Raw genomic sequence first — 26,027 nt, forward strand, 5'->3', positions numbered from 1 at the left:
CATAGGAGCAGTATTATAGTAGTTATATTATGTATATAGGGGGGCAGTATTATAGTAGTTATATTCTTGTACATGGGCAGTAGTATAGTAGGTATATTCTTGTACATAGGGGGCAGTATTATAGTAGTTATATTCTTGTACATAGGGGGCAGTATTATAGTAGTTATATTCTTGTACATAGGGGGCAGTATTATAGTAGTTATATTCTTGTACATAGGAGCAGTATTATAGTAGTTATATTCTTGTACATAGGGGGAGTATTATAGTAGTTATATTCTTGTACATAGGAGCAGTATTATAGTAGTTATATTCTTGTACATAGGAGCAGTATTATAGTAGTTATATTCTTGTACATAGGGGGCAGTATTATAGTAGTTATACTCTTGTACATAGGAGGCAGTATTATAGTAGTTATATTCTTGTACATACGGGGGCAGTATTATAGTAGTTATATTCTTGTACATAGGGGTAGTATTATAGTAGTTATATTCTTGTACATGGACAGTATTATAGTAGTTATATTCTTGTACATAGGAGCAGTATTATAGTAGTTATATTCTTGTACATAGGAGCAGTATTATAGTAGTTATATTCTTGTACATGGACAGTATTATAGTAGTTATATTCTTGTACATAGGAGCAGTATTATAGTAGTTATATTCTTGTATATAGGGGGCAGTATTATAGTAGTTATATTCTTGTTCATGGACAGTATTATAGTAGTTATATTCTTGTATATAGGGGGCAGTATTATAGTAGTTATATTCTTGTTCATGGACAGTATTATAGTAGTTATATTCTTGTACATAGGGGGCAGTATTATAGTAGTTATACTCTTGTACATAGGAGGCAGTATTATAGTAGTTATATTCTTGTACATAGGGGGCAGTATTATAGTAGTTATATTCTTGTACATAGGGGTAGTATTATAGTAGTTATATTCTTGTACATGGACAGTATTATAGTAGTTATATTCTTGTACATAGGAGCAGTATTATAGTAGTTATATTCTTGTATATAGGGGGCAGTATTATAGTAGTTATATTCTTGTTCATGGACAGTATTATAGTAGTTATATTCTTGTACATAGGGGGCAGTATTATAGTAGTTATATTCTTGTACATAGGAGCAGTATTATAGTAGTTATATTCCTGTATATAGGGGGCAGTATTATAGTAGTTATATTCTTGTACATAGGAGCAGTATTATAGTAGTTATATTCCTATATATAGGGGGCAGTATTATAGTAGTTATATTCTTGTACATAGGGGGCAGTATTATAGTAGTTATATTCTTGTACATAGGAGCAGTATTATAGTAGTTATATTCTTGTACATAGGAGCAGTATTATAGTAGTTATATTCTTGTACATAGGAGCAGTATTATAGTAGTTATATTCTTGTACATAGGGGGAGTATTATAGTAGTTATATTCTTGTACATAGGGGCAGTATTATAGCAGTTGTATTCTTGTACATAGGGGGCAGTATTATAGTAGTTATATTCTTGTACATAGGGGCTGTATTATAGTAGTTATATTCTTGTACATAGAGGCAGTATTATAGTAGTTATATTCTTGTACATAGGGGCAGTATTATAGTAGTTATATTCTTGTACATAGGGGCAGTATTATAGCAGTTGTATTCTTGTACATAGGGGGCAGTATTATAGTAGTTATATTCTTGTACATAGGGGCTGTATTATAGTAGTTATATTCTTGTACATAGAGGCAGTATTATAGTAGTTATATTCTTGTACATAGGGGCAGTATTATAGTAGTTATATTCTTGTACATAGGGGGCAGTATTATAGTAGTTATATTCTTGTACATAGGGGCTGTATTATAGTAGTTATATTCTTGTACATAGGGGGAGTATTATAGTAGTTATATTCTTGTACATAGGGGCTGTATTATAGTAGTTATATTCTTGTACATAGAGGCAGTATTATAGTAGTTATATTCTTGTACATAGGGGCAGTATTATAGTAGTTATATTCTTGTACATAGGGGGCAGTATTATAGTAGTTATATTCTTGTACATAGGGGCAGTATTATAGTAGTTATATTCTTGTATATAGGAGCAGTATTATAGTAGTTATATTCTTGTATATAGGAGCAGTATTATAGTAGTTATATTCTTGTACATAGAGGCAGTATTATAGTAGTTATATTCTTGTACATAGGAGCAGTATTATAGTAGTTATATTCTTGTATATAGGGGCAGTATTATAGTAGTTATACTCTTGTATATAGGAGCAGTATTATAGTAGTTATATTCTTGTACATAGGGGCAGTATTATAGAAGTTATATTTTTGTACATAGGAGCAGTATTATAGTAGTTATATTCTTGTACATAGGAGCAGTATTATAGTAGTTATATTCTTGTACATGGGGCAATATTATAGCAGTTGTATTCTTGTCTATAGTGCAGCATTATTATGTTCTTGGCCCATATGTCCTGTGGATACGTACACTGCTGGTAGCATAGGCAGGCATTGATAAAATATGAATATGTAGCAGCTAATGACACCTGTAAGATAATAGCGTCACATGTTGCTCATTGAAGCACAATTCCTATTAGATTTGATGAGTCATTCTTTTCGTTCTTTAAGCCTTTAAGAGTAAACTGAAAGAAAACAAGTAAATTGCCGTCATTTGGAGCCATTGTGTCTTACGCTTTTCTCTCGCTTCCGTCACAGGTAATTTTCTGGCGGTGACAGCTGAGACATGCGGTCGTCGGCCTCCAGGCTCTCCAGTTTTTCATCCAGGGATTCATTATGGACTCGGTAGGTGACCTGGTATTATGGAGACCCTATATATGTGCCCACCTCCGGCAATGATTCATTATCCGGTTCAGGACAAATATATATATATATATATATACTGTATATAAATCCTGGACACTATTGTACTTATTGGAGAATCCCGGGGCTGATTTTCTTGTTTCCTCGGCTGAATCATTCACACGTGGCATCAATAGTTTTTTACTATCATTAACTTTTGAGTCATTAATTGTCACATTGTTAGAATAGGATACGCATGAAACACAATGGGAAGAAATGGCGCATGGCAGCAGTGACATCAATCAGGTGGCCGGGCGGCGTATCTGCTCCTTTTCCACCATGAGTCACCTTCTCGGTGCCGTGGCCGTGGAAGGAGCCGATAAAGCAGGTGAACCACTGCTGCCAGGGTAAGGAGTCGATAAGTCACTTTGCACTGTGTCAGAGCTATGGCAGTCGCTTCAGTCTATGCCTGTTTGGAGCAGGGGTGCACAACGTTTTGGCTGTTTCCTGACGATTTTATACCGCCCCGGTGTTAGTTGGGCTGCTCAGATCCGGGATCGTGGCTCGAGGGGGATCCGAATAAAGGGGTTATTTACAGGGGAGAAGTTCATGACGCCACCTGTGGGTTGCGGTAATGGGAGTACCGCCGCTGCTGTAAGGAGTACCAGGGCAGATGGAGTTAAGCAGCCAGATGTTAGTCCCTCCACCGGTAGGGAAGGCCCCGGGCTCAGGGGTGTTGGTGATTATTTGGGAGCGCAGGGTGCAGGGGACCAGGGTACTCACTGTGGGTAGTCATGGTGCTGGATGAGGATTATAAACTAGACACACACGCCACGCTGCAAGTAAACCAAATTCTCTGTGTGCCACTGCGGGGAGCCCATCCAAGTACCCGGTCCCACCGGTGTCACATAGTAATCCGGAGCCTGCCTCCATGCACAGTTTCGTGTCTGTGTGGGTCACTCTAGCCTGAAACTATAAGGTCCCGCTCTCCGTTTTTAGGTGAAGATGTGCTCCCAAGGGCTGGCACTTGGGACTTTAGTGGGTTGCTTTCTCTGGAAAACCCTGTCCTCCGCGTTGTGCTGATGCTCTCAGTCTCTAAGCTCTCTGGGAAGGTCCCTGAAGGTCCCCTTCCTCTGCAGGTCAATTGTCAGGATGTTGAATCGGCTCCTGACCTAGGGTCCTGTACCCTGTCGTCCTCAATACTGGTCAGTTCTTTTGGGCTTTCTGGTGCCAACAGTCCTCCAAGACTATGTCCGTCACACACTTATCCAATGTCACTGCTACCGGTCCCCGACTCTTCAGGTCTCGGACCACTGTCTGCGACCCAACCTCGGTCCTCCTAGCTCCTCTCTTCTTGAGGGCTCTCACTAGACTCTCCTACTTCCCTGCCACCAGTCTGCCTGACCCTTAGGTGGGTGGCCCTTTCCCAGCTGGACCAACCCACTGGTGTGTCTGACAGGTCATCATGTGAGGTGTTTATTGGGATTTGTGGTGCTGATGGAGGTGACACCGGTTTCTGGGAACTTGGAACCATGAGGGGTAGGACCTGCACACTGAGGGAAAAGGATGCAGTTCCCTTTAGCACCCTGATGTATTCAGGGGCGCTACAGTTTTGTCACCCTCCTTGGTTTTTGCTGCTTTATTAAAAGAATGAACGCCAATTTTTTTCAGTGGTTTTGCTTTGTCTTGTCACCCTAGCGATGGGCAGACTCGCAGATACCCTGGATCGGGGGTCTAAGCAGGTTAATAAGAAAATACGGTTCGAGCCCGGAATTGATTCAGGGTATCTGGCTGGATGCCGGTCCCCATATAAATCTATGGGGACCAGAATCCAGCACTTAAAAATGGTGGCGGAAAGGATAGAGGGATTGGAGATTGGAGCTGGCGCACCTGTAACTCCTTGTAACTCCTTCTACTTTTGGGGCCGCTCATTAGCCTCATATATATGCACTGCATTCCCCGCCCACCGGCGCATGTGATTGGTTACAGTCAGACACGCCCCCACACTGAGTGACAATGTGACTGAATGCTTCCAATCACAGACGCTACATGCCTCTATCGTGGAATAAAAACAAAAATTGGTTTAGAGCCCCCCCCATATTATGATACAAGTACAGATAAAGCATATGGCTATGGGCTGCAGTCCCCAGCTGTGCGCTTATGTTGGCTAGGTAACAAATAGATGATAGATAGATGCTACCTGCCTCTATCGTGGAATAAAAATAAATAAAAATTAGTTTACAGCCCCCCCATATTATGATACCAGCAGACATAAAGCATATGGCTATGGGCTGCAGTCCCCAGCTGTGCGCTTATCTTGGCTAGGTAACAAATAGATGATAGATAGATGCTACCTGCCTCTATCGTGGAATAAAAATAAATAAAAATTAGTTTACAGCCCCCCCATATTATGATACCAGCAGACATAAAGCATATGGCTATGGGTTGCAGTCCCCAGCTGTGCGCTTATCTTGGCAAGGTATCAAAATAAGAAAAACCGCATGTGGCTTTTTTTTTTTTAATTATTTAAATAAATAATTAAAAGAAATGGTGTGCGGTTCCCCTTCAATGTTGATACCCAGCCAAAATTAAGCCCAACAGCTGGTTGCTGGTATTTTCAGGCTGGGGATACCCATGCTTATTGGGCCCCCCAGCCTAAAAATAACAGTCTGCAGCCACTCATGATTGTCGTATCCATTAGATACAACAATCCCAGAATTTTACCCTGTGCTTCCCGATTGCCCTGGTGTGGTCGCAATCAGGGTAATAAGGGGTAAATGGCATCCCACAGCAGCCACTAAGCCCTAGACTGGTGATGAGAAGGGTCTATGAGATCCCCCCCTTTACTAATAAGTAAATGAAAAGAAATAAACACAAACACCGAAAAAAAATCCTTTATTTTTCATAAAAGAAAAAGCCCCCTCTTTCACCACTTTATTAACCCCTAAAATACCCCTGCAGGTCTGACGTAATTCACACGAGGTCCCACGATGATTCCAGCTCTGCATCATCTGATCTCACATTGTGAGGCCATAGAACAATGACAGAGTTCAACAGAGACTGAGGAGCGATCAGCGGTGACATCACTCAGGCTATTTGCAGTCACAGATGGAGGACTGCGGGATCCTCCAGCTGTGACCACAAATCACCTGAGTAACATCACCGCTTGTAGTGCCACTCACTCTCTGCCTGAACCTCTCAGCAGGAGCAGTTTACAGCCTTGCCAGAGACTGGTAAGTATAGCGCGCTTGCTTTTTTTTTAATTTTATTTTAATTACCCAAGTTCCGGATCCAGATCAGTCCCGGCCCAGACCCGACATTCGGGTACTTTTGAACCAGCGCGGATCTGGACTTGGTCCTGGCCATTACTACCTGAGGAAGTGCAGAGAACACATTAAAAAAACGCAGCAAATGTGCCATAAAAACCGCACCAAAGATGGGCCAAAATCCAAGTTTATACACCATGAAGTATCAAAAACAAAGAAGCTTTCTTTACCAAATAAAGACAAAAACACGAAAAAACAATGAAAATTCATCTAATTTATCTAATAGGTGCAGAATGCTGCTGAAAATCTGCAACATCAAACACTCACCTGTTCACACGTTTCATTTTTGCTGCGTTGTTTTGCAGAATTTTTTATGAGTTTTATGCAAATTAAAAGCTGCTTTTTGCATTACCAGCAACACCTATGAAATTCCAGAAGTCACACATATTTGCTTTTGTTCCTGACTGAATAGAGAACTGCTCCGTTTTTTAAAGAAACAGCGTGTCAATTATTTCAACATTTTTACAGCGTTTTTTTTCACCATTGAAAGCAAAGAGAGGGTAAAAGCGCAATAGCTGCATATTTGCTGCTTTTGTGGTAAACTAACTTTATTTAATACTGTATGTTACACGTACTGTAGGCAAAAACGCAACAATAAAAGCAAGAAAATCGCAGCAAAATCTCAGCAAAAACGCCGCAAAAAAGCAACAAAAACACGGCAAAAAAGCAACAAAAATGCAACAAAAAAGGCAAGAAAAACAAAGCAAAAACTCAGCAAAAACGCAGCAAAAAAAGCAACAAAGACAGCAAAAAAAAGCAACAAAAACGCAGCAAAAAAAATCAACAAAAATGCAACAAAAAAGGCAAGAAAAACAAAGCAAAAACGCAGCAAAAAAAGCAACACAAACACAGCAAAAAAGCAACAAAAACGCGGCAAAAAAATCAACAAAAATGCAACAAAAAAGGCAAGAAAAACAAAGCAAAAACGCAGCAAAAAAAGCAACAAAGACACAGCAAAAAAAGCAACAAAAACGCAGCAAAAAAAAATCAACAAAAATGCAACAAAAAAGGCAAGAAAAACAAAGCAAAAACGCAGCAAAAAAAGTAACAAAACACAGCAAGAAAGCAACAAAAACGTGGCAAAAAAAATCAACAAAAATTCAACAAAAAAAGGCAAGAAAAACAAAGCACAAACTCAGCAAAAAAAGCAGCAAAAACGCAGCAAAAAAAAGGCAACAAAAACAAGGCAAAAAAAGCAACAAAAACACACCAAAAATAGCTGCAAAAACGCATCAAAACCTGCTTTTTGGAAGCTGCTTTTTTACTGCCAAGAGAGCAGGTTTTTGCTGCAGAATAAAAGCAATGTGTGAATGTCGCCTAATACTCATGGTACGTTCAGACAGTTTTTTTTCATGAGGATTTACAAATTGACTTTGCTCCTAAATGCACATCAAAAGCAGTGTCAAATCCTCTTTTTATCAGTTTCTGACTGATGTGAATGGGAGAAGCTCCCTATAGTGCACACACTTTCAGTTTTTTCTTCAATATTTTGAAGATTTCCAAATATAACCAGCAGGAGGTTTATTCAAACAGTCTTTGAAGCATTTTTTTATGTGAATTTCAAGTAAAATCTACTTTTAAATCCTTGTTATAAAAATTAAACCAATGCAACTAGGCCTTTTAGAGGAAGTGGTCATGCCTGCACGCGGCTCTCTATAAAAAGTCGTGGGATTTGTGATTGCTGCCTAATATTTCAGAGCTCCCATAAACTACAGTGGAGAGTCGCAGAGATGGCCACTTGCCTAATTTTTCACAACTACCATTAACTGCAGTGGACCACTATGTCATGGCGCCCTGGCAGATAAATACTTATAAATAGAAAAGGGGGCTGGCTGATTACTCATAAATAGAGAAGGGGGCTGGCTGATTATTAATAAATAGAGAAGGGGGCTGGCTCATTACTCATAAATAGAGAAGAGGCTGGCTGATTATTAATAAATAGAGAAGGGGGCTGGCTGATTACTAATAAATAGAGAAGGGGGCTGGCTGATTATTAATAAATAGAGAAGGGGGCTGGCTGATTACTAATAAATAGAGAAGGGGGCTGACTGATTATTAATAAATAGAGAAGGGGGCTGGCTGATTACTTATAAATAGAGAAGAGGCTGGCTGATTATTAATAAATAGAGAAGAGGCTGGCTGATTACTAATAAATAGAGAAGAGGCTGACTGATTATTAATAAATAGAGAAGAGGCTGGCTGATTACTAATAAATAGAGAAGAGGCTGACTGATTATTAATAAATAGAGAAGAGGCTGACTGATTATTAATAAATAGAGAAGAGGCTGGCTGATTACTAATAAATAGAGAAGAGGCTGGCTGATTACTAATAAATAGAGAAGAGGCTGGCTGATTACTAATAAATAGAGAAGGGGGCTGGCTGATTACTAATAAATAGAGAAGAGGCTGGCTGATTACTCATAAATAGAGAAGAGGCTGGCTGATTACTTATAAATAGAGAAGAGGCTGGCTGATTACTAATAAATAGAGAAGAGGCTGGCTGATTACTCATAAATAGAGAAGGAGGCTGGCTGATTACTAATAAATAGAGAAGAGGCTGGCTGATTACTAATAAATAGAGAAGAGGCTGGCTGATTACTAATAAATAGAGAAGGGGGCTGGCTGATTACTCATAAATAGAGAAGAGGCTGGCTAATTACTAATAAATAGAGAAGAGGCTGGCTGATTACTAATAAATAGAGAAGGAGGCTGGCTGATTACTCATAAATAGAGAAGAGGCTGGCTGATTACTCATAAATAGAGAAGGAGGCTGGCTGATTACTAATAAATAGAGAAGAGGCTGGCTGATTACTAATAAATAGAGAAGAGGCTGGCTGATTACTAATAAATAGAGAAGGAGGCTGGCTGATTACTTATAAATAGAGAAGAGGCTGGCTGATTACTAATAAATAGAGAAGGGGGCTGGCTGATTATTAATAAATAGAGAAGGGGGCTGGCTGATTATTAATAAATAGAGAAGGGGGCTGGCTGATTACTAATAAATAGAGAAGAGGCTGGCTGATTACTCATAAATAGAGAAGAGGCTGGCTGATTACTCATAAATAGAGAAGAGGCTGGCTCATTACTCATAAATAGAGAAGAAGCTGGCTGATTACTCATAAATAGAGAAGGAGGTTGGCTGATTACTCATAAATAGAGAAGAGGCTGGCTGATTATTAATAAATAGAGAAGGGGGCTGGCTGATTACTAATAAATAGAGAAGAGGCTGGCTGATTACTAATAAATAGAGAAAGGGGCTGGCTGATTATTAATAAATAGAGAAGGGGGCTGGCTGATTACTAATAAATAGAGAAGAGGCTGGCTGATTACTAATAAATAGAGAAGGAGGCTGGCTGATTACTAATAAATAGAGAAGGGGGCTGGCTGATTATTAATAAATAGAGAAGGGGGCTGGCTGATTATTAATAAATAGAGAAGGGGGCTGGCTGATTACTAATAAATAGAGAAGAGGCTGGCTGATTACTCATAAATAGAGAAGAGGCTGGCTGATTACTTATAAATAGAGAAGGAGGCTGGCTCATTACTCATAAATAGAAAAGAGGCTGGCTGATTACTCATAAATAGAGAAGGGGGCTGGCTGATTATTAATAAATAGAGAAGGGAGCTGGCTGATTACTCATAAATAGAGAAGGGAGCTGGCTGATTACTCATAAATAGAGAAGGGGGCTGGCTGATTATTAATAAATAGAGAAGGGGGCTGGCTGATTACTAATAAATAGAGAAGGGGGCTGGCTGATTACACATAAATAGAGAAGGGGCTGGCTGATTATTAATAAATAGAGAAGGGGGCTGGCTGATTACTCATAAATAGAGAAGGGGGCTGGCTGATTATTAATAAATAGAGAAGGGGGCTGGCTGATTACTAATAAATAGAGACGAGGCTGGCTGATTACTAATAAATAGAGAAGGAGGCTGGCTGATTACTAATAAATAGAGAAGGGGGCTGGCTGATTACACATAAATAGAGAAGGGGCTGGCTGATTATTAATAAATAGAGAACGGGGCTGGCTGATTACTCATAAATAGAGAAGGAGGCTGGCTGATTATTAATAAATAGAGAAGGGGGCTGGCTGATTACTAATAAATAGAGACGAGGCTGGCTGATTACTAATAAATAGAGAAGAGGCTGGCTGATTACTAATAAATAGAGAAGGAGGCTGGCTGATTACTCATAAATAGAGAAGGGGCTAGATGATTACTCAAATAGAACAGGGGGCTGGCTGATGGCTATTGAGATGAGCCTGCCCCCTTCACACACAGCACTGACCACACGTTGACACATGAAAGTCTCTCCTGTGATGAGCACAGGTCAAAAAGTGGAAACCAGAATCAAGCCTATTATCGAAAAAAAATCTGTACATATTTGAAATAACAGTATATCAGTATGTTTTATATATTTATAATAGGAACGCTGCTGAATTATTTTTTTTAAAGAAGGCTACCCTTTTAAATGGTAACTTTATGCCTTCCTGCAGCCACTGATTATAGGGAGCTTACTGCATACAGTTATTACATTTAACTCAATATTGACCCTGTATGCAGTAAGCGCCTGAGCTCCCCCTAGAGGTGGCTGCAGGTAGTGAGAATTTTATCATTAAATGCTAAGACTATGCAGAGGATTTGGACCCATGTATCTGAAAATGAAGCTCTGACTCCTATAGAGAATTATCACAGACTATTGGACCTTAAAAATGACCTGTTGTCAGTAGTTGGACAATCCCTTTAAGCTCCGCTATACCCAGGACATTCGACTCCTCTGTTTATTCTTTCTCCTGAGTCAATCTTTAGATTTTATTCAATTTTGAGCTACTAAATAGATATTTCTGGAGCAACAGATAGATGCAGGAATCAATAGCCCTATTTAAAGCCATTACGGCCGGCAGGCGAGATGCAGCAGGGTTACAATATTGTGATGGTTGCATTACGGCGCGCTGTTCGTATACAGACGCATTTGATAACTACTTATCCGGCGTGGTCTCAGGAGGCACGTGTGTTATGTTCACAAAAGAGATCTCGTTTAGCTCAGAACACACAAGCGATTCAACAGATGACTGCAAGGCAGCGAAACGCTCCTGCGGGATTTCAGGCAGCCAGGAAAGGCAGACCCTTCCCTAATTAATCATCCTTTTATCTCTTCACTCACTAATTATTTAGCAGATTACTTAAAAGTTTCTACGTGGGTACAAACAGCATTATATAGAGCTGAGTAGTACGTATAGGAGAAATCCTTTAATCTGGCATCTGCTAATCCAGAACATCTGGTAGAAGTCAGTGGATATAGTTGAACAATGTACTTGGCTATCGCCATTATTCTTATATAAAATGATTGGGGTGGCATTGCGCATGCGTGACCTGTACTCCATTCACACAGATGACTTCCTACATGAATGAAGTGCAGGTCGCGCATGCGCACTACTTCACTATTTATTCTCTAAAGCACTGTTGAAGATAACCAAGTGCTGCACTTGGCTATGTCCTTCTATCCTACAGAGAATGAATGGAGCAGCATCGCGCATGCACAACCTGCACTCCATTCACACATTAGGTGCCTGTCTAAATGGAGAGAAAGTTGTACATGTGTGTTGATGCTCCATTAATTCTTTATGGGATTGAGCAAGATAGCCTGGCTCTGTACTTTACCTATCTCCATCAGTCCTACACAGAATGAATGGAGCAGCATTGCGCATGCACAACATGCACTCTATTCACACAAAGAGCACCTGCCTAAATAGAGACAAGGTTGTACCTGTGTGTTGATTAAGCAAGATATCCTGACTCTGTATTTCTCCACTGTCCATCAGTCCTACCCAGAATGAATGGAGCAGCAGTGCGCATGCGCAACCTGCACTACATTCACACATTGGGTGCCTGTCTAAATGGAGAGAAAGTTGTACCTGTGTGTCGATGCTCCATTCAATCTTTATGGGATTGAACAAGATAGCCTGGCTCTGTATTTCCTCACTGTCTATCAATCTTACACAAAATGAACGAAAAAGCATCGCGCATGCGCAACCTGCACTCCATTCACACATAGATCACCTGCGTAAATGGAGAGAAGGTTGTACCTGTGTGTTGATGCTCCATTCATTGTTTATGGGATTGAGCAAGATAGCCTGGCTCTGTACTTTAACTGTCTCCAACAGTCCTACACAGAATGAATGGAGGAGCATTGCGCATGCACAACATGTACTCTATTCACACAAAGAGCACCTGCCTAAATGGAGACAAGGTTGTACCTGTGTGTCGATTGAGCAATATAGCCTGACTCTGAATGTCTCCACTGTCTATCTGTCCTACCCAGAATGCATGGAGCAGCATTGCGCATGCGCAACCTGCACACCATTTACACATAAGTCGCCTACCTAAATGGAGAAAAGGTTGCACCTGTGTGTTGATGCGCCATTCATTGTTTATGGGTTTGAGCAAAATAGCCTGGCTCTGTATTGTATCTGTCTCCATCAGTCCAACAAAGAATGAATGGAGCAGCATTGCACATGCGCGACTTGCACTCCATTCACACATAAGTCGCTTGCCTAAATGGAGAGAAGGTTGTACCTGTGTGTCGATGCTCCATTCAATCTTTATGGGATTGAGCAAGATAGCCTGGCTCTGTATTTCCTCACTGTCTATCAATCTTACACAAAATGTATGGATCAGCATAGCGCATGCACAACCTGCACTCCATTCACACATAGGGTACCTGTCTAAATGGAGAGAAGGTTGTACCCATGTGTCGATGCTCCATTAATTGTTCATGGGATTGAGCAAGATAGCCTGGCTCTGTCCTTTAACTGTCTCTAACAGTCCTACACAGAATGAATGGAGGAGCATTGCGCATGCACAACATGTACTCTATTCACACAAAGAGCACCTGCCTAAATGGAGACAAGGTTGTACCTGTGTGTTGATTAAGCAAGATAGCCTGACTCTGAATGTCTCCACTGTCCATCTGTCCTACCAAGAATGCATGGAGCAGCATTGCGCATGCGCAACCTGCACACCATTTACACATAAGTCGCTTGCCTAAACGGAGAGAAGGTTGTACCCACGTGTTGATGCTCCATTAATTGTTCATAGGATGGAGCAAGATAGCCTACACAGTCCTCCACAGAATGAATAGAGCAGCATCGCGCATGCACAACCTGTACTCCATTCACACATAGGATGCCTGTCTACATGCATAGAAGGTTGTACCTGTGTGTCAAAGCTCCATTAATTTTTCATGGCATTGAGCCTAGCTCTGTATTTCCTCACTGTCCATCAGTCTTACACAGAATGATTGAAGCAGCATTGTGCATGCACAACCTGCACTCCATTCACACATAGGGCACCTGTTTAAATGGAGAGAAGGTTGTACCTGTGTATCGATGCTCCATGAATTCTCTATGGGATTGAGCAAGATATCCTGGCTCTGTATTTTTCCACTGTCCATCAGTCTTACACAGAATGTATGAAGCAGCATTGCGCATGCACAACCTACACTCCATTTACACACAGTACATATGCACCATTAATTCTTAATGGGACTGACCAAGGTACAGTATCCAGAGACTGTACTTTCCTGCTCTTATGAAGCTGAATTGCACATACGTTCTCATTGATCGCTGCAGTTCTAAGTGCCCATGCAGACCTCAGTTATAAATGTATCACATAACTTTTGTGGCACCCCCCTTATGTGGAATGTGTCTCAAGTAGAGATGAGCGAGCACATAAATGCTTGAGTGCTCTTTACTTGAGCCAAGCTGGTCAGACGCTCGGAGGAGCTCGACTCGAGTAACGAGTATAATGGAAGTCACTGATTGGGCAGTTCAACTCTACACCCACATACAGACTGCCATAATAGAGCATTTCCAAGAAGGGAGGGATTTGTTGGGGTTTTTTGGACACTTTACATCCAAAGACGTTGCATTACCCCCAGTGAGAGCCATTCAGAGACTGCAAGTGGCTCTGCCTGGGAAGCCTACTTACATCATGGAGTGAAGCGATCCTGTGCATTGTGTTCATTGTTTCACGGATGAAACATCCGAGCACCCGCGATACTCGGCCGAGCACAGTCTTCATTGATCAAGTATCGAGCAGTGGTGAGCATGCTCGCTCATCATTAGGTTCCAGTCTCAACCCTGTTAAAGGGTCTGTCCAGTTTAGAAAACCCATTTTGGTATTTCTTATTAGGAAACCCTAAGTTACGTTAGCCATACTGGAGAGTTTTTAGGAAGAGCGCCTCTCGCATTGGAGGACACATCCTACATTACACAGACACACTCTTCTCCACATTGAAAACTTGACTAATCATTGGGTCCAGTGTTTGGGGGAGATCTAGAAGGAACATGTGGTCGATATGTAGCACCCAAGGGGCAAGGGATTGACTTTACTCGTTGCCGGGACTGGTGATGTCGGGTCTGGGGATGTCACGGGTGGCCCTGCCTGGCTTCGGGGCCCCGAAGAGTACAATAAAAAGGGGGTTAGGATGATGGGGATGATTTGTCTCGTGACGCCACCTGCGGTACGCGGCCAGGGATTAGCCTCCGGTGCTGTCACTGTCCTCTGGAGCAGACGGTTGTAGCAGCTACGATGGTTCTGCTCCCCAGGGAGGATGATGAGGGGAGTAGTGGCCGTTGGCGCCAAAGCGCGGGGCGCCAGCAAGGACAGGCAGACACAGTCTCTGCGGTTTCAAGGTTTCTTTACTCACAGTCTCGGTTGTCACTCCTGGAGTACTGGTCTCCGCCGTGCTGGACTCCAGTCGATCCCGAGCAATTCGAGGTCACCGCCGATGTTCCCACTGTGAGTCCTTTCTGGTTGGGGTCCCTCCAATCTCGGTGTAGGTAGAAAATGGCACGGGTTGCGAGTGTTTCCTGCACTCGCCACAGACCCTGAAACCCCAATGGCTGTGAAGAACCCCGACTGAGCTACCTGCTCCAAGCCGCGGCTCCTATGGCGCTCCCAGAAGTGTGAAGGTAGAGAGAGAATATGTCCGGACCGAAGTCCCCACTGTGCTCCTCACCCCAAGCTGTGCCTGGGGCTAACTAACTATGTGTAGAGATGCTCCTTCCCATTTCCCCATGTGGTGCCCGCCCCCCAGGTGGTTGTCCTAGTGACCAGGAAAGTCCCATGCTTCATGATGGCCACCCCCCTATCTACCCCAGGCCATCCCCCCGGTGGGGAGCACCTAAAGCGGGCATTACACGCTACAACAAATCTAACGATGTGTCGGCGGGGTCACGTCGTAAGTAACACACATCCGGCATCGTTAGTGTTGTAGCGTGTGACAGCTACGTGCGATTCCGATTGAACGTAAAACCGTTCATCGCATACACGTCGTTCATTTCCTTAAAATTGCACGTCGGGTTGTTCAATGTTCCTGAGGCAGCACACATCGCAGTGTGTGACACCCCGGGAACGATGAACAGATCTTACCTGCGTCCTGCGGCTCCCAGCCCACAATGCGGAAGGAAGGAGGTGGGCGGGATGTTTACGTCCCGCTCATCTCCACCCCTCCGCTTCAATCGGCCGGCTGCCGCGTGACGTCGCTGTGACGTCAAATGTCCCTCCCACTCCAGGAAGTGGATGTTCGCCGCCCACATCGAGGTCGTATGGAAGGGTAAGTACGTGTGATGGCAAATAATCGTTTGTGCGACACGGTCAAAAAATTGAAGTTGCCGCACATACGATGGGGGCGGGTATGATTACATACGATATCGTATGTGATATCGTAAGGTGTAAAGCAGGCTTTACTGTGTGGTTTGTGAATGTGAGAAACACCAGCGATTAACCTCTCCTTACCCGGGATGAGTACCGCACCTTACGTGAAGTGCAGTACCCTGTGGTGACTGAAGCCTCAGGGGCGCCACAGATAGCTATCTCATGTGGGGTACCTTCAGATGGTCACTGAGGTAATGCGCTCCTCTGACATCTCAGTGTTAGTAAATTCTTGTACTCACCATGAATTACATTTCTGGAATATCTTTTCTTGTATCTCTTTGGTGGGCTGTTCCTCGGTTATCCCTCCTACATATGTAGGAATACTTTATCTAAAATGGTCTTATCAGGGCTGCCAGTGTCAGAGGGTGTAGGAGCGCACCCCAAATAGTAACACCTGGTTGACAAGTCAATTTAATTACAAATATCTAGGTGCAGAGGAACGAGGAATGCAGGAAAAGGATAAGATCGGAGTTATTTCACGGGGAATGTAAACATTTACTAAAATGTGGTGGTGTCAGATCTTTTAAGTTGTCAGCGATAATGTTGAAGTACTGACTGTCATGAGTGTATCTCGCTCAGGGGAGACCCCCGAGTGAATCTGGTGTCAGAAGGTCACAGCGCCGCTGGCAGGTTTACCACTGTACCACTGTTATTTGATTACTTCTCCTTGCTTGTGGTGCTGTAAGTGTTAAACACTCTTTTCTGCCTGGCTGCTGGCTGTAGCTGCCATTGTCAGGTGTGGCTCTTTGGGATCACTCCCCTTCCCTATTTAAGTTATGCGATCTGATTACATGATGCCTGTGATAGAAACTGAATCCCTCATTTCTATGTGGTGCACTTTGGAAAGAGCCTGCTCTGGAAGACGTCTCGTGTTGTGTGCAGCCGTGGTGTTTGCTGCTCTGAAGCCGCCTGGAGTGTCTTTCCCTTTACATGTCTATTTCCCCTGTTTGTATTCCTTCCCTTGTGTCTCTGTATTGTAGTGGTGAGTTTAGTGATCTCGGTGGCCTGCTCACTAGCCAGGGTGAGTTTAGGGCTAGCTGAGAGCCTAAGGTTTCCGGCTCAGAGACAGGTTGTAAGAACCTGTATAAGAACGCTAGGGAGCTCAAGAGTCAGCTTAAGGTGAGTTCAGGAGGTGTCCCCTCATCCCTCTCCCTAGCGGCAGGTACCGCCGTTGTTACATGACCCTTGTGTTCCCTGTGTGTTGTAACATCTTCTGGGGGTTTACTGGGTACGAGGTAAACCCTGGTAGTCACATGCATAACACTGATACATTGTAGCAAACTATCCGCAAAGGTGAAAGATTTGTGCTCCACTTGTGTTTCTTATTCACAGTCCAACATAATGTCCGTTTCTTGTCCTGAATATAGCGTCAATATCAAATTGATGGGGGGTCCGACAATTGGCACAAACAAAGCCAATGTATAGGGCAAAACCCACCGGCCCTGAACACTTGGATAGGAGGTAAGGATGGAGAGCAGCCCCAGCAGATGGCACGCAACAAGAAATGGGGCTGCTGTGTTCCATCTAGTACATCGCTAACATCCAGAGCCAGTAACAGCTAATTCGCACCCCCCACCCACACCAAATTTTTTTTTTTAAAAGACCTTCCAAAAAAAAGTGCAGGAAAAACTTTGCTACAAAAAAGCTGTAATGTGAATTTGTTTCTAATTTAAAGAAACGGTAGCAGAACATTTAGAGAATTGAGCACCTGCTTTTCTTCTATTTTCATTCATTTATTTATTAAAGAACATTCTATACCCCAAAATCATCCAAACCTCAACAATAAGTTACTTGTGGTCTCTGTGATCTGATGTCCTCATGTGGGCGCAGGACGGAGCTTTGGGTTTGTGTCACAGTCCTCTTAAAGGGAACCGGTCACCACTTTTTTGGCTTATAAGCTGCGGCCACCACCACCGGGCTTTTATATACAGCATTCTAACATGCTGTATATAAGAGCCCAGGCCGCTGTGACAACATAAAAAACACTTTGTAATACTGTCACGCTCCCCAGCTCCCATGCCACGCTCCCCAGCTCCCGTGCCACGCTCCCCGGCTCCCCTGCCACGCTCCCCGGCTCCCCTGCCACGCTCCCCGGCTCCCCTGCCATGCTCCCCGGCTTCCGTGCCACGCTTCCCCGCTCCCGTGCCATGCTCCCCGGTCCCCCGCTCCACAGCCTCCATGCTTCCTCACCTGCGTCCTCCAGGCAACCCGGTCCCCGCTCCCGGCGCCCGTCTGCGATGCTGAGCCAGCCCGGCACTCCTGCCTCCTGTGCACCGCTCCCTGCTCTGGCTTCTAGCACCCGGGCCTCGCGCATGCGCATTAGGGCACGCGCGCGGTCATTGACCCTCTCTTAAAGGGCCAGCGTCCTCCAACAGGATATTGAAGATTCAGGTACAGGATATATAGGGGGTTCCTTTCCAAGTGGGCGGGGCCTGTTCTTCGTGTTTGCTAAGCTAGGAGTCAGGTCCCCCTGTGCCTTGTCCCGTACTTACCTATCTCTCTTGTAGAGCCGCTCCTGTCTCTCCAACCGGTCCTGACGCTTCCAGAACTCCGAACGGTGACTGTCCGCCATCTCGTCAGTCCCTACCGTCTCCGATCCCTGGATCCGTGTGGTGACCAACCTCCCCGCTCAGCTGGGTCCGGATTCTGCCTGACATCATCCCGGCCTCCGAACCTGAGCTCCGTCACCCGGACTACCTTCAGAGACTCCGTGGTCCCAGGGACTTCTACACTCCACTCCTCTGAACGGACTGTCCTGCTATCCGTAGTGCTCTGGCTACCGGGCACCTTGCCCTCGGTGGGGTGCTCAGTCCAGTGGATCCACCTCCTGGGCCTACCCGTCATCCTGGTCCTAACAAATACTCACCTAACGGTCGTGCTGTGGTGGAATAGGGCCTAATGGGCGTCTTTGTTCTCCGGCGCTGGAGCCGCCTCTTTCGGCCATCTTTGTTCTCCTTCTTCTCTAGCCGCGGTGCATGACGGATCCAACGTCATACACACTCGCCAGCATTCCGGCGTAGATCAAAGCGTCTGTGCAGGATCGGCGAGTGTGTATGACGTCGGACGCGTCATGCACACAGGCTTCAGAAAGAAGTCGAAGATGGCCGAAAGAGGCGGCGCCGGCACCGGACAACGGAGACACCCATTAGGCCCTCCTCCACCGCAGAGAGACCATTAGGTGAGTATTATAAAGTGTTTTTTATGTTCTCACAGCGGCCTGGGCTCTTATATACAGCATGTTAGAATGTTGTATATAAGAGCCCGGTGGTGGTGGCCGCAGCTTATATGCCGAAAAAGTGGTGACAGGTTCCCTTTAAACCCCCCCAAAACCCTTTTTGTTTTAGCCACACCCAGTTGCCTGGTTTCCTAATTTTTTCATTTCTTTGACAGACATTTTATAATTTTTTTTTTTACATACAAATTTCATCTGTCATGTTAAGGTTTATTTTGGGCAGGGTTTGTGACATGCTCATCAGAGCCGTGGGGCATTCGGGACCGGGCCGGTTCTGTTGGGAAGTCACGGCGGCAGGGTCCGACCCTTGGTGGTGTCGTTAAATGACAGATATTTACAGGGGATGAGTCGTGACTAGGGATGATCGAATACCTCAAATATTTGGGTTCGCGAATATTTTCCGAATACCTCGCCACTATTCGACTATTGGATGCGCAATGTAAGTCTATGGGAAGCCCGAATAGTACCGAATAGTTGTTATTCGGGTTTCCCATATACTTACATTGCGCATTGAATATTCGCGAATAGTTGAATATCGAGGTATTCGGGAAATATTCGCGAAGCCGAATAATCGAAGTATTATTATATACTGTGCTATTCGGCAATGTATGGCCGACGCTACTGGATGGGACCGCTAAGGCAAATGGTAATGCAGCCATGATGGTACAGCTCCCCACAGTTGGAGCATGGTCCCAGGGTAACCGGTATAGTCTACGATGGAGGAATTAACGTTGGAGTGCAGGACCGAAGACGCAGCCAATAAATAAACGACACAGGGACTGTAGTTTCCTTTACCTTTTTACTTGGCAGTGGATGGTGCAGGCCTGGGAAACTAGTTCAGATGGTAACGGAGGTCCGGGCAGGCTGGAAGCAAGGTGGGTTCGGAGGCCTTCCTTCTGCGCTGTCCTGTGTGGGACTTCAGCATCCGAACAACCAAGGACTCTGGCGTCCTGTCTCTAGCGCTCTGCTCTGGGGTGCGCTCAGTCACCGCTCCGCTCCCCAGGCTTTTCTCAACTTCTCACGCTCCTCTTAGCTTTCACTAGCCCTCCACTTCCCTGAGACGAGTCCTTCGGTGACTCCGGTCCTCAGGACGTCCGGCTGGTCCCTCTCCCTTCTCCTCCGTCCCTCCCCTCACTCACTCCTCCCCAGGCCAGAACTTATAGGGAAGATCCCCTTAAACCGGCTTTTAGAGCTCCCCCTTCTGGTCTGGAGTCAGGAAAGCATTGGCAGCTGGTGCTACCTAGTGTGGAGGACCCCCTTCTTACTTCCAGACATAACATCACCCCCTGTGAATAGAGTAATGCTACTGTGGCAACCGGACCACTGGGGTGCCACACTTGGTTGCAACTTACGGCTTATGGCACGATTAGCCGATTAATGATCAATTAGTATTGTAAAAGGGAACCTTTTTTTTCAGTTCCTTTGTACATATGAGGATGTCCTATAAGGTTATGGACCATCGATAGGACCCCAGAGATCCCAATAACACACAGTGTTCATTGTAGGGTTTCCATTGGTCTGACTGTCGCGGGCGGGGATGCAGACCACGGCAGGGGGGCTACTCGAGACGCTCGGATCTGGGATCGTGGCTGTGGCTCGAGTGGCAGCCGGATCCGGGTCTCGTGCAGCAGCCCGCCGCCCACAACTCAATAAAGGGGTTATTTACAAGGGAGAGTTTGTCAGTGACGCCATCATGGGTTGCGGTGATAGTTGGTGGCACCGCCGCTGCCTTGGTATGGGGCACCCGTGGCTGATGGAGCGGGGCAGCAGGATGGTATCCCCTCCACGGGTAGGGGAGGTGTTGTCCCGGGGCCCAGGTGTAGGTGGAGTAGAGTGCTGGGACACAGTCTGCAGGCTGGACCGGATGATACCGGTGTACTCACTGTTTTTGAATAATTCACACAGAGTCCAATAGTAAACCAAGTGCCGGATACCGGTAGCCTCCGGAGGTGTGCGCTCGGGTCGCACACACCGGTGAATAGAACAGGGGCCCTCCCTCCTGCACTCTAGTTTGGTGTCTTGTGTGTTGACTAGTCCGCATGGAACAGGAAAAGTCCACTCCCAATGTCTTTGCTGTGGGAGCTGTTGCCCGCGAGATCTGACCCTTGGGATTTTTGTAGGCACTTGCAGACGCCCTGTCCCCCGCGTTGGGCTTACGTCTCGCTCTATCTGGGCTACTCGTAGGACAAGACGTGGAATCTTGTCCCCTGCTGGTTAATCAGAAAGGTGCTTGAAGCTGTCCTCGCCCTAGGGTCTAGGTACCCCCCGACTGTGCACGGCCTCCGGACCGGATTCCCGCTGTCGGCACCGGCGGGCTACAACCCTGCCCCGGTCCACTTAAGGTCTCTCGCGACCATATCTCCATCGCCTGTGGCCCTGCCCTGCTCTACCGTCTGCCACCCAGTGAACTCAGGTAGTCCGGTAGTCCGGGAGCTTCAACCCCCAACTACCACTTCACTCGTCTCACTTTCACTGTCTAAACTTATCTGTCTTGTTCCCTCCTTGACACCTCAGGACCCCTAGGTGGGCGTCACCATCTGCCTGACCCAGCCCACTGGTTTTTGTACCTGGTTGGAGTTGTGTTGGTAGGACAAGGAGGAGAGAGTCCTGCATCTGGAAGATGGATGCAGTCTCATGTGACATCCTGATTTTGTCAGGGCGTCACATGACCCTAATAGTAGACAATCCAGGATCGGGGTGGTCTCATCGTGCTTTGTTGGCATACTGGCTGTAGGTATGTAACAGGGACCCCCAGAGAAGATTGAACCTCAGCATTTACCCCATTTTACCAAAGTGACCACCCTACGAAGACTGACCCCTCTCACTCTACTTTTGGCAAATCTCCTCTGCCATTAGTACATGGTATCGCTTATACATTAAAGGTTTAGTTACAAAATATTAAATTATCCTATCCATGGGATAAGGGGGAACTTATTGATCCTTGGCGGACCCACCCCTCCCCCCAACGATTCCAAGATTAGTGCCTTGAAATTTGTGAGCAGAGCTCTATCATGCCCGGAATTGGGGATGGTCCGGTGTGCAGGCAAACACACGAAAAGGGGTTTCACCATGGCAAACAAAGGGTCCATTAAACAACAATGAGCCCTAGCGCTAGTGAGTTGGAAGATAGACACCTCCTTCACTTACCTGCAACTGTACCCTGCACTCCTAGCCAGTCCCTATTCAGAACGAGCAGGAACCTGAAGCCCTGAGAGACCCTACAGTAAACCCTGGCTAGTGAGGGGAAGGTAAGGATCACTAGTCCCACCGCTGCACTAAAACAGCACACCAGGGAAAGAAGACAAACAGGGGAATCAACAAAGGATAAACTCAACTTCTTGGCTGCAGTCAGGCACCAGGAATACAGCCTACACCGCAACAGACAGAAAGTAAGGGTTCCAACAGCTCCTTCCACCTCCAGGCCAAGTCTCAGACTGAGGATTCAGTATAATCAGCACCCTATATAGGGAGTAGAGGGTATATATAGGGACTAAGAGTCGTCCCAAACTGGAAGCACCTAAAAAGGTAATGAGAAGGCTGCAGTCAAGAAAACCTTACATTAACCCTAAGACTGCCAAAAGAAAGTAAACATGTTTAATATTAAGAGTCTAGCATGGAAATGATTCTCTGGCTCTGAATCTGTCACTAGTCTCATAATGCAGAGAGACAGCCGTGACAGGCTCACTCTTGGCTTTTTCCAGACCTCCCATAGACAATGATTGGCAAGGGGGCCGCGCATGCGCACCTCTGCTCCATCCAAGATGGGGCAATGCAAAACTTTCAGGGTCCAAAGCCCTTGGGGGTCCCAGCAGTCAAATCAACAATGATCAATAATTTATCTACTATCGCATGGAAAGGGAGTAACCTAATATTTTGGGAATAACCCTTTCATATTTAGGAGGAGTTCTCCTTTAATTATATTTGGACTAGTTCCAACCTTCAGGTCGGCTAATGGCACTGCAATTAGCATCAGTGGACTAAGCGCACTAAAAGCTGATTACAGAGGGATCCTGCAGAAGGTAATAGCACTGCACATCTGCTCCAAGGCTACTGACCCGCTAACCCCACCGGAAACCTCATCGATTGCAGCTCACGCGCACGATGGGAGTCTGATACCGAGGGGATATTGGGAATTACATATCTGCTTCTGGCTCACAATTTTCAACAAAATCCTCCACAAATACTGTGCGAATAAGACCGTGGGCAAGTGGTGAGCATCTACTGTGTGCATCCATGCGGGGCGCAGCTACAAGGGGACACATCGGTAGGGCTCACTAAGGCCTTAATCCATCCGTCATATACAAAGCCACCAGCATGAGAGATAGCCCACACTAGGTAGGAGCCCTATTAAAGATTTTGTCTGGGACATAGGAGCTTGAAACTGCCCCTGTGTGTACAAACTAATCATATACAGTATATGTGTGGCGGTATTGTTTCAGCATTGTATGGTGGTATTATTTATAAAGTGTGTGGCAGTATTATTTAAACATTTTCTAGCAGTATTAATTAAGCATTGTGTGGTGGTATTATTTCAGCATTGTATGGTGGTATTATTTATAAATTGTGTGGCGGTATTATTTAAACAATCTTTAGCAGTATTAATTAAACATTTTGTGGCGGTATTATTTCAATATTCTGTAGCAGTATTATTTATACATTGGATAGCAGTGTTAATTAAACATTGTGTGGCGGTATTATTTAAACATTTTGTGGTAGTATTATTTATACATTGGGTAGCAGTATTAATTAAACATTGTGTGGTGGTTTTAATTAAACATTGTGTAGCAGTATTATTTAAACATTGTGTAGCAGTATTATTTAAACATTGTATGGCGGTATTGTAACACCCCAGGGTCAAGGGGGTTTTCACCCGACACGTCGCCGGGCCAGGAGTGCAGATCCTCTGCATCGTCATGGGCTGGCCTGGCCCGGTTTTGTGACCCCGACACGTACAGAAGGGAGGGAAGGCGGTAGACGGGAGGAAGGATGTAGGATGGTGGTGGTAGTGACGGTTAGGAAAGTCTTTTATGATTGTGACGCCACCTGTGGTACGCGGCCAGAGATGTGCCACCGCTGCGGGTGCTGCTCTCCGAGGCTGATGGTAATGGTCGCAGCCGGGATGGTGTCGCTCCCCACAGGTGGAGCACTATTACCCCGGGGAGGATGACAGAGGTCGGACCGGGGTGGTGGTAGTCCCCGTTAAAGTAAAGAAGAGGCAGAGACAGGGGCTGCGGTTCCAGGTCTTTTACTCACAAATAGTTTCGGCGCTGCCCCAGAGTACCAATCTCTGCTACAATGGGCTCCAGCCGATCCCGGATCCGTGGAAGGTCAGGTCCCGTGTGTGCCAGCCTAGGGGCCCTTCCTCCTTTGCTGTGTGACGCCCTGGACAAGCCAGGGATCACAGGTAATTACACCACCACACCCTACACCCTGGATAGGCACATCTAAGCTAGACCCAAAAATCCTTGTTGCCTTCCTCCAGGGGCTGATGTTCACACCAGGGGGTGGGCCAGGCGGTTGGTCCCGCCCACCGAGGAGTTCACGGTCCTGGAGGCGGGAAAAGTGAGAAGATTAGTTTTGGACGTGAGAGTGTGAGGAGTAAAGTGGTAGTAGAGCAACTATCTGACAGCGTCCGGGTGTGTGCCCCGGACAGAGACAGCAAGGTTGGCAGACGGCGGTGACCGTCTGCTGGAGTGGCCTATCGGAGTTGCCGTAAGGACCGTGGACGGGCGGTGGCCCGGCGGCACTGGACCGGTACAAAAGGAGAAGCCAGCACCATTGGCAGGGGCTTTTCGAACCCCGGCAAGGCTTGGAGTCGCCGTGAATTTGCCAAATCCGTCAGTGAAGGGGACCTCCTGGGTTTCCAAACAACTAAGTCCCGATTGAAGGCAACAGCCAAGGCATCAGTTCCTCAGGGCCAGCGCCTGCGGGCAAAAAGGGGGCTCCTCCGGCCCATATCCAAGTCGGGGAGCGGGTTACCGGTGGGAACCCATTGGAACCAGCAGTAGTACTTAGGTGCAGGGAAAGAGACAGTCACTGTTAACCTACCGGGGAAAAGCATCAGCAGCTGTCCGTGGGACCCGTCTTTCCAGCCGTTTGTTTTACCGAGAACTGTGTCATCATCTCAGGCTGAGTGAGTACCACCGTGCCGTGCGGCACAGCGCTGCCCCCGCGACCCTGCACCTCGCCAGGCCCCGCAACCCACCTGCCATCACCCATCCTTACCCCATCACTGGGTCCCGGGACAACCAAACCCCCTACCCACGGAGGGGAGAACCAACAACTCAGCTACTCCCTGTCACCGCTCCCGGGATTCCCGTCCAGAGCAGCGGTGGTGTCCACACAATCACCACAACCATGGGTGGCGTCACGGACAATAAATCCCCAAAACCGGTCCCCTTTTCACTCACGGGCGAGGAGCGCCGCTCGAGTCCCCGGGATCCGGCCCGTCGCTCGAGCCACCGAGCAGCAGAGGCCGCAGCAGCAGCGGCAGCCGGACCCGAGCAGTGGGAGAGCGCAGCGTCCCCTCCTCCGCCCGCGACAACTTGGCGTCACGAACAGGATCTTACCGCTCTGCCGATGGGTAGAGGTGAGCCTTGTTACCGCCGGAGGTGTCCGGCCAGAAAATTTCAGAAGCCGCCATCTTTGGCGCGAAAAGTTCCCGCTCGAGCGTCTCCTCGAGTAGTGTAGGCGCGAAGGCCAAAACCCCGCCCTGATAGAGGAGGAGCCGGAAAGAGGCTAAGGGGGACGAAATGGCGGCTGGCCGCATGTAGCTCGTGGCTATACAAGCAAGAACGCCGGGACCCCGCGATTTGCGGAGTCCTGCAAAAGATGTCTGCTCCACCCAGCTATGCGGAGGCTACCAAGCCAGTGCCCGGAACAGCGACGTGGCTGAGGGACCGGACCACCCCGCTGAGTGACCGTCTGCAGGCCCATATGCAACTCCTCCTGGAGGAGTGGGAGAC

General features: G+C 46.1%; 1 protein-coding gene across 2 annotated transcripts in view; it reads left to right on the plus strand.

Annotated features, from left to right (window-relative positions):
* The window catches only part of ASAP1 (ArfGAP with SH3 domain, ankyrin repeat and PH domain 1), a 409,622-nt gene that overhangs the window by 67,983 nt on the left and 315,612 nt on the right, over nt 1-26,027 (plus strand). For both annotated transcript variants that reach the window (XM_075352860.1, XM_075352862.1), the window contains exon 2: nt 2,701-2,787. In XM_075352860.1, the coding sequence (XP_075208975.1) occupies nt 2,729-2,787 (59 nt within the window). In that variant the 5' untranslated portion in view covers nt 2,701-2,728. The remainder of the gene's footprint in view (nt 1-2,700; nt 2,788-26,027) is intronic.

Source organism: Anomaloglossus baeobatrachus, chromosome 6 (assembly GCF_048569485.1).
Source record: "Anomaloglossus baeobatrachus isolate aAnoBae1 chromosome 6, aAnoBae1.hap1, whole genome shotgun sequence".
NCBI lineage: Eukaryota > Metazoa > Chordata > Amphibia > Anura > Aromobatidae > Anomaloglossus > Anomaloglossus baeobatrachus.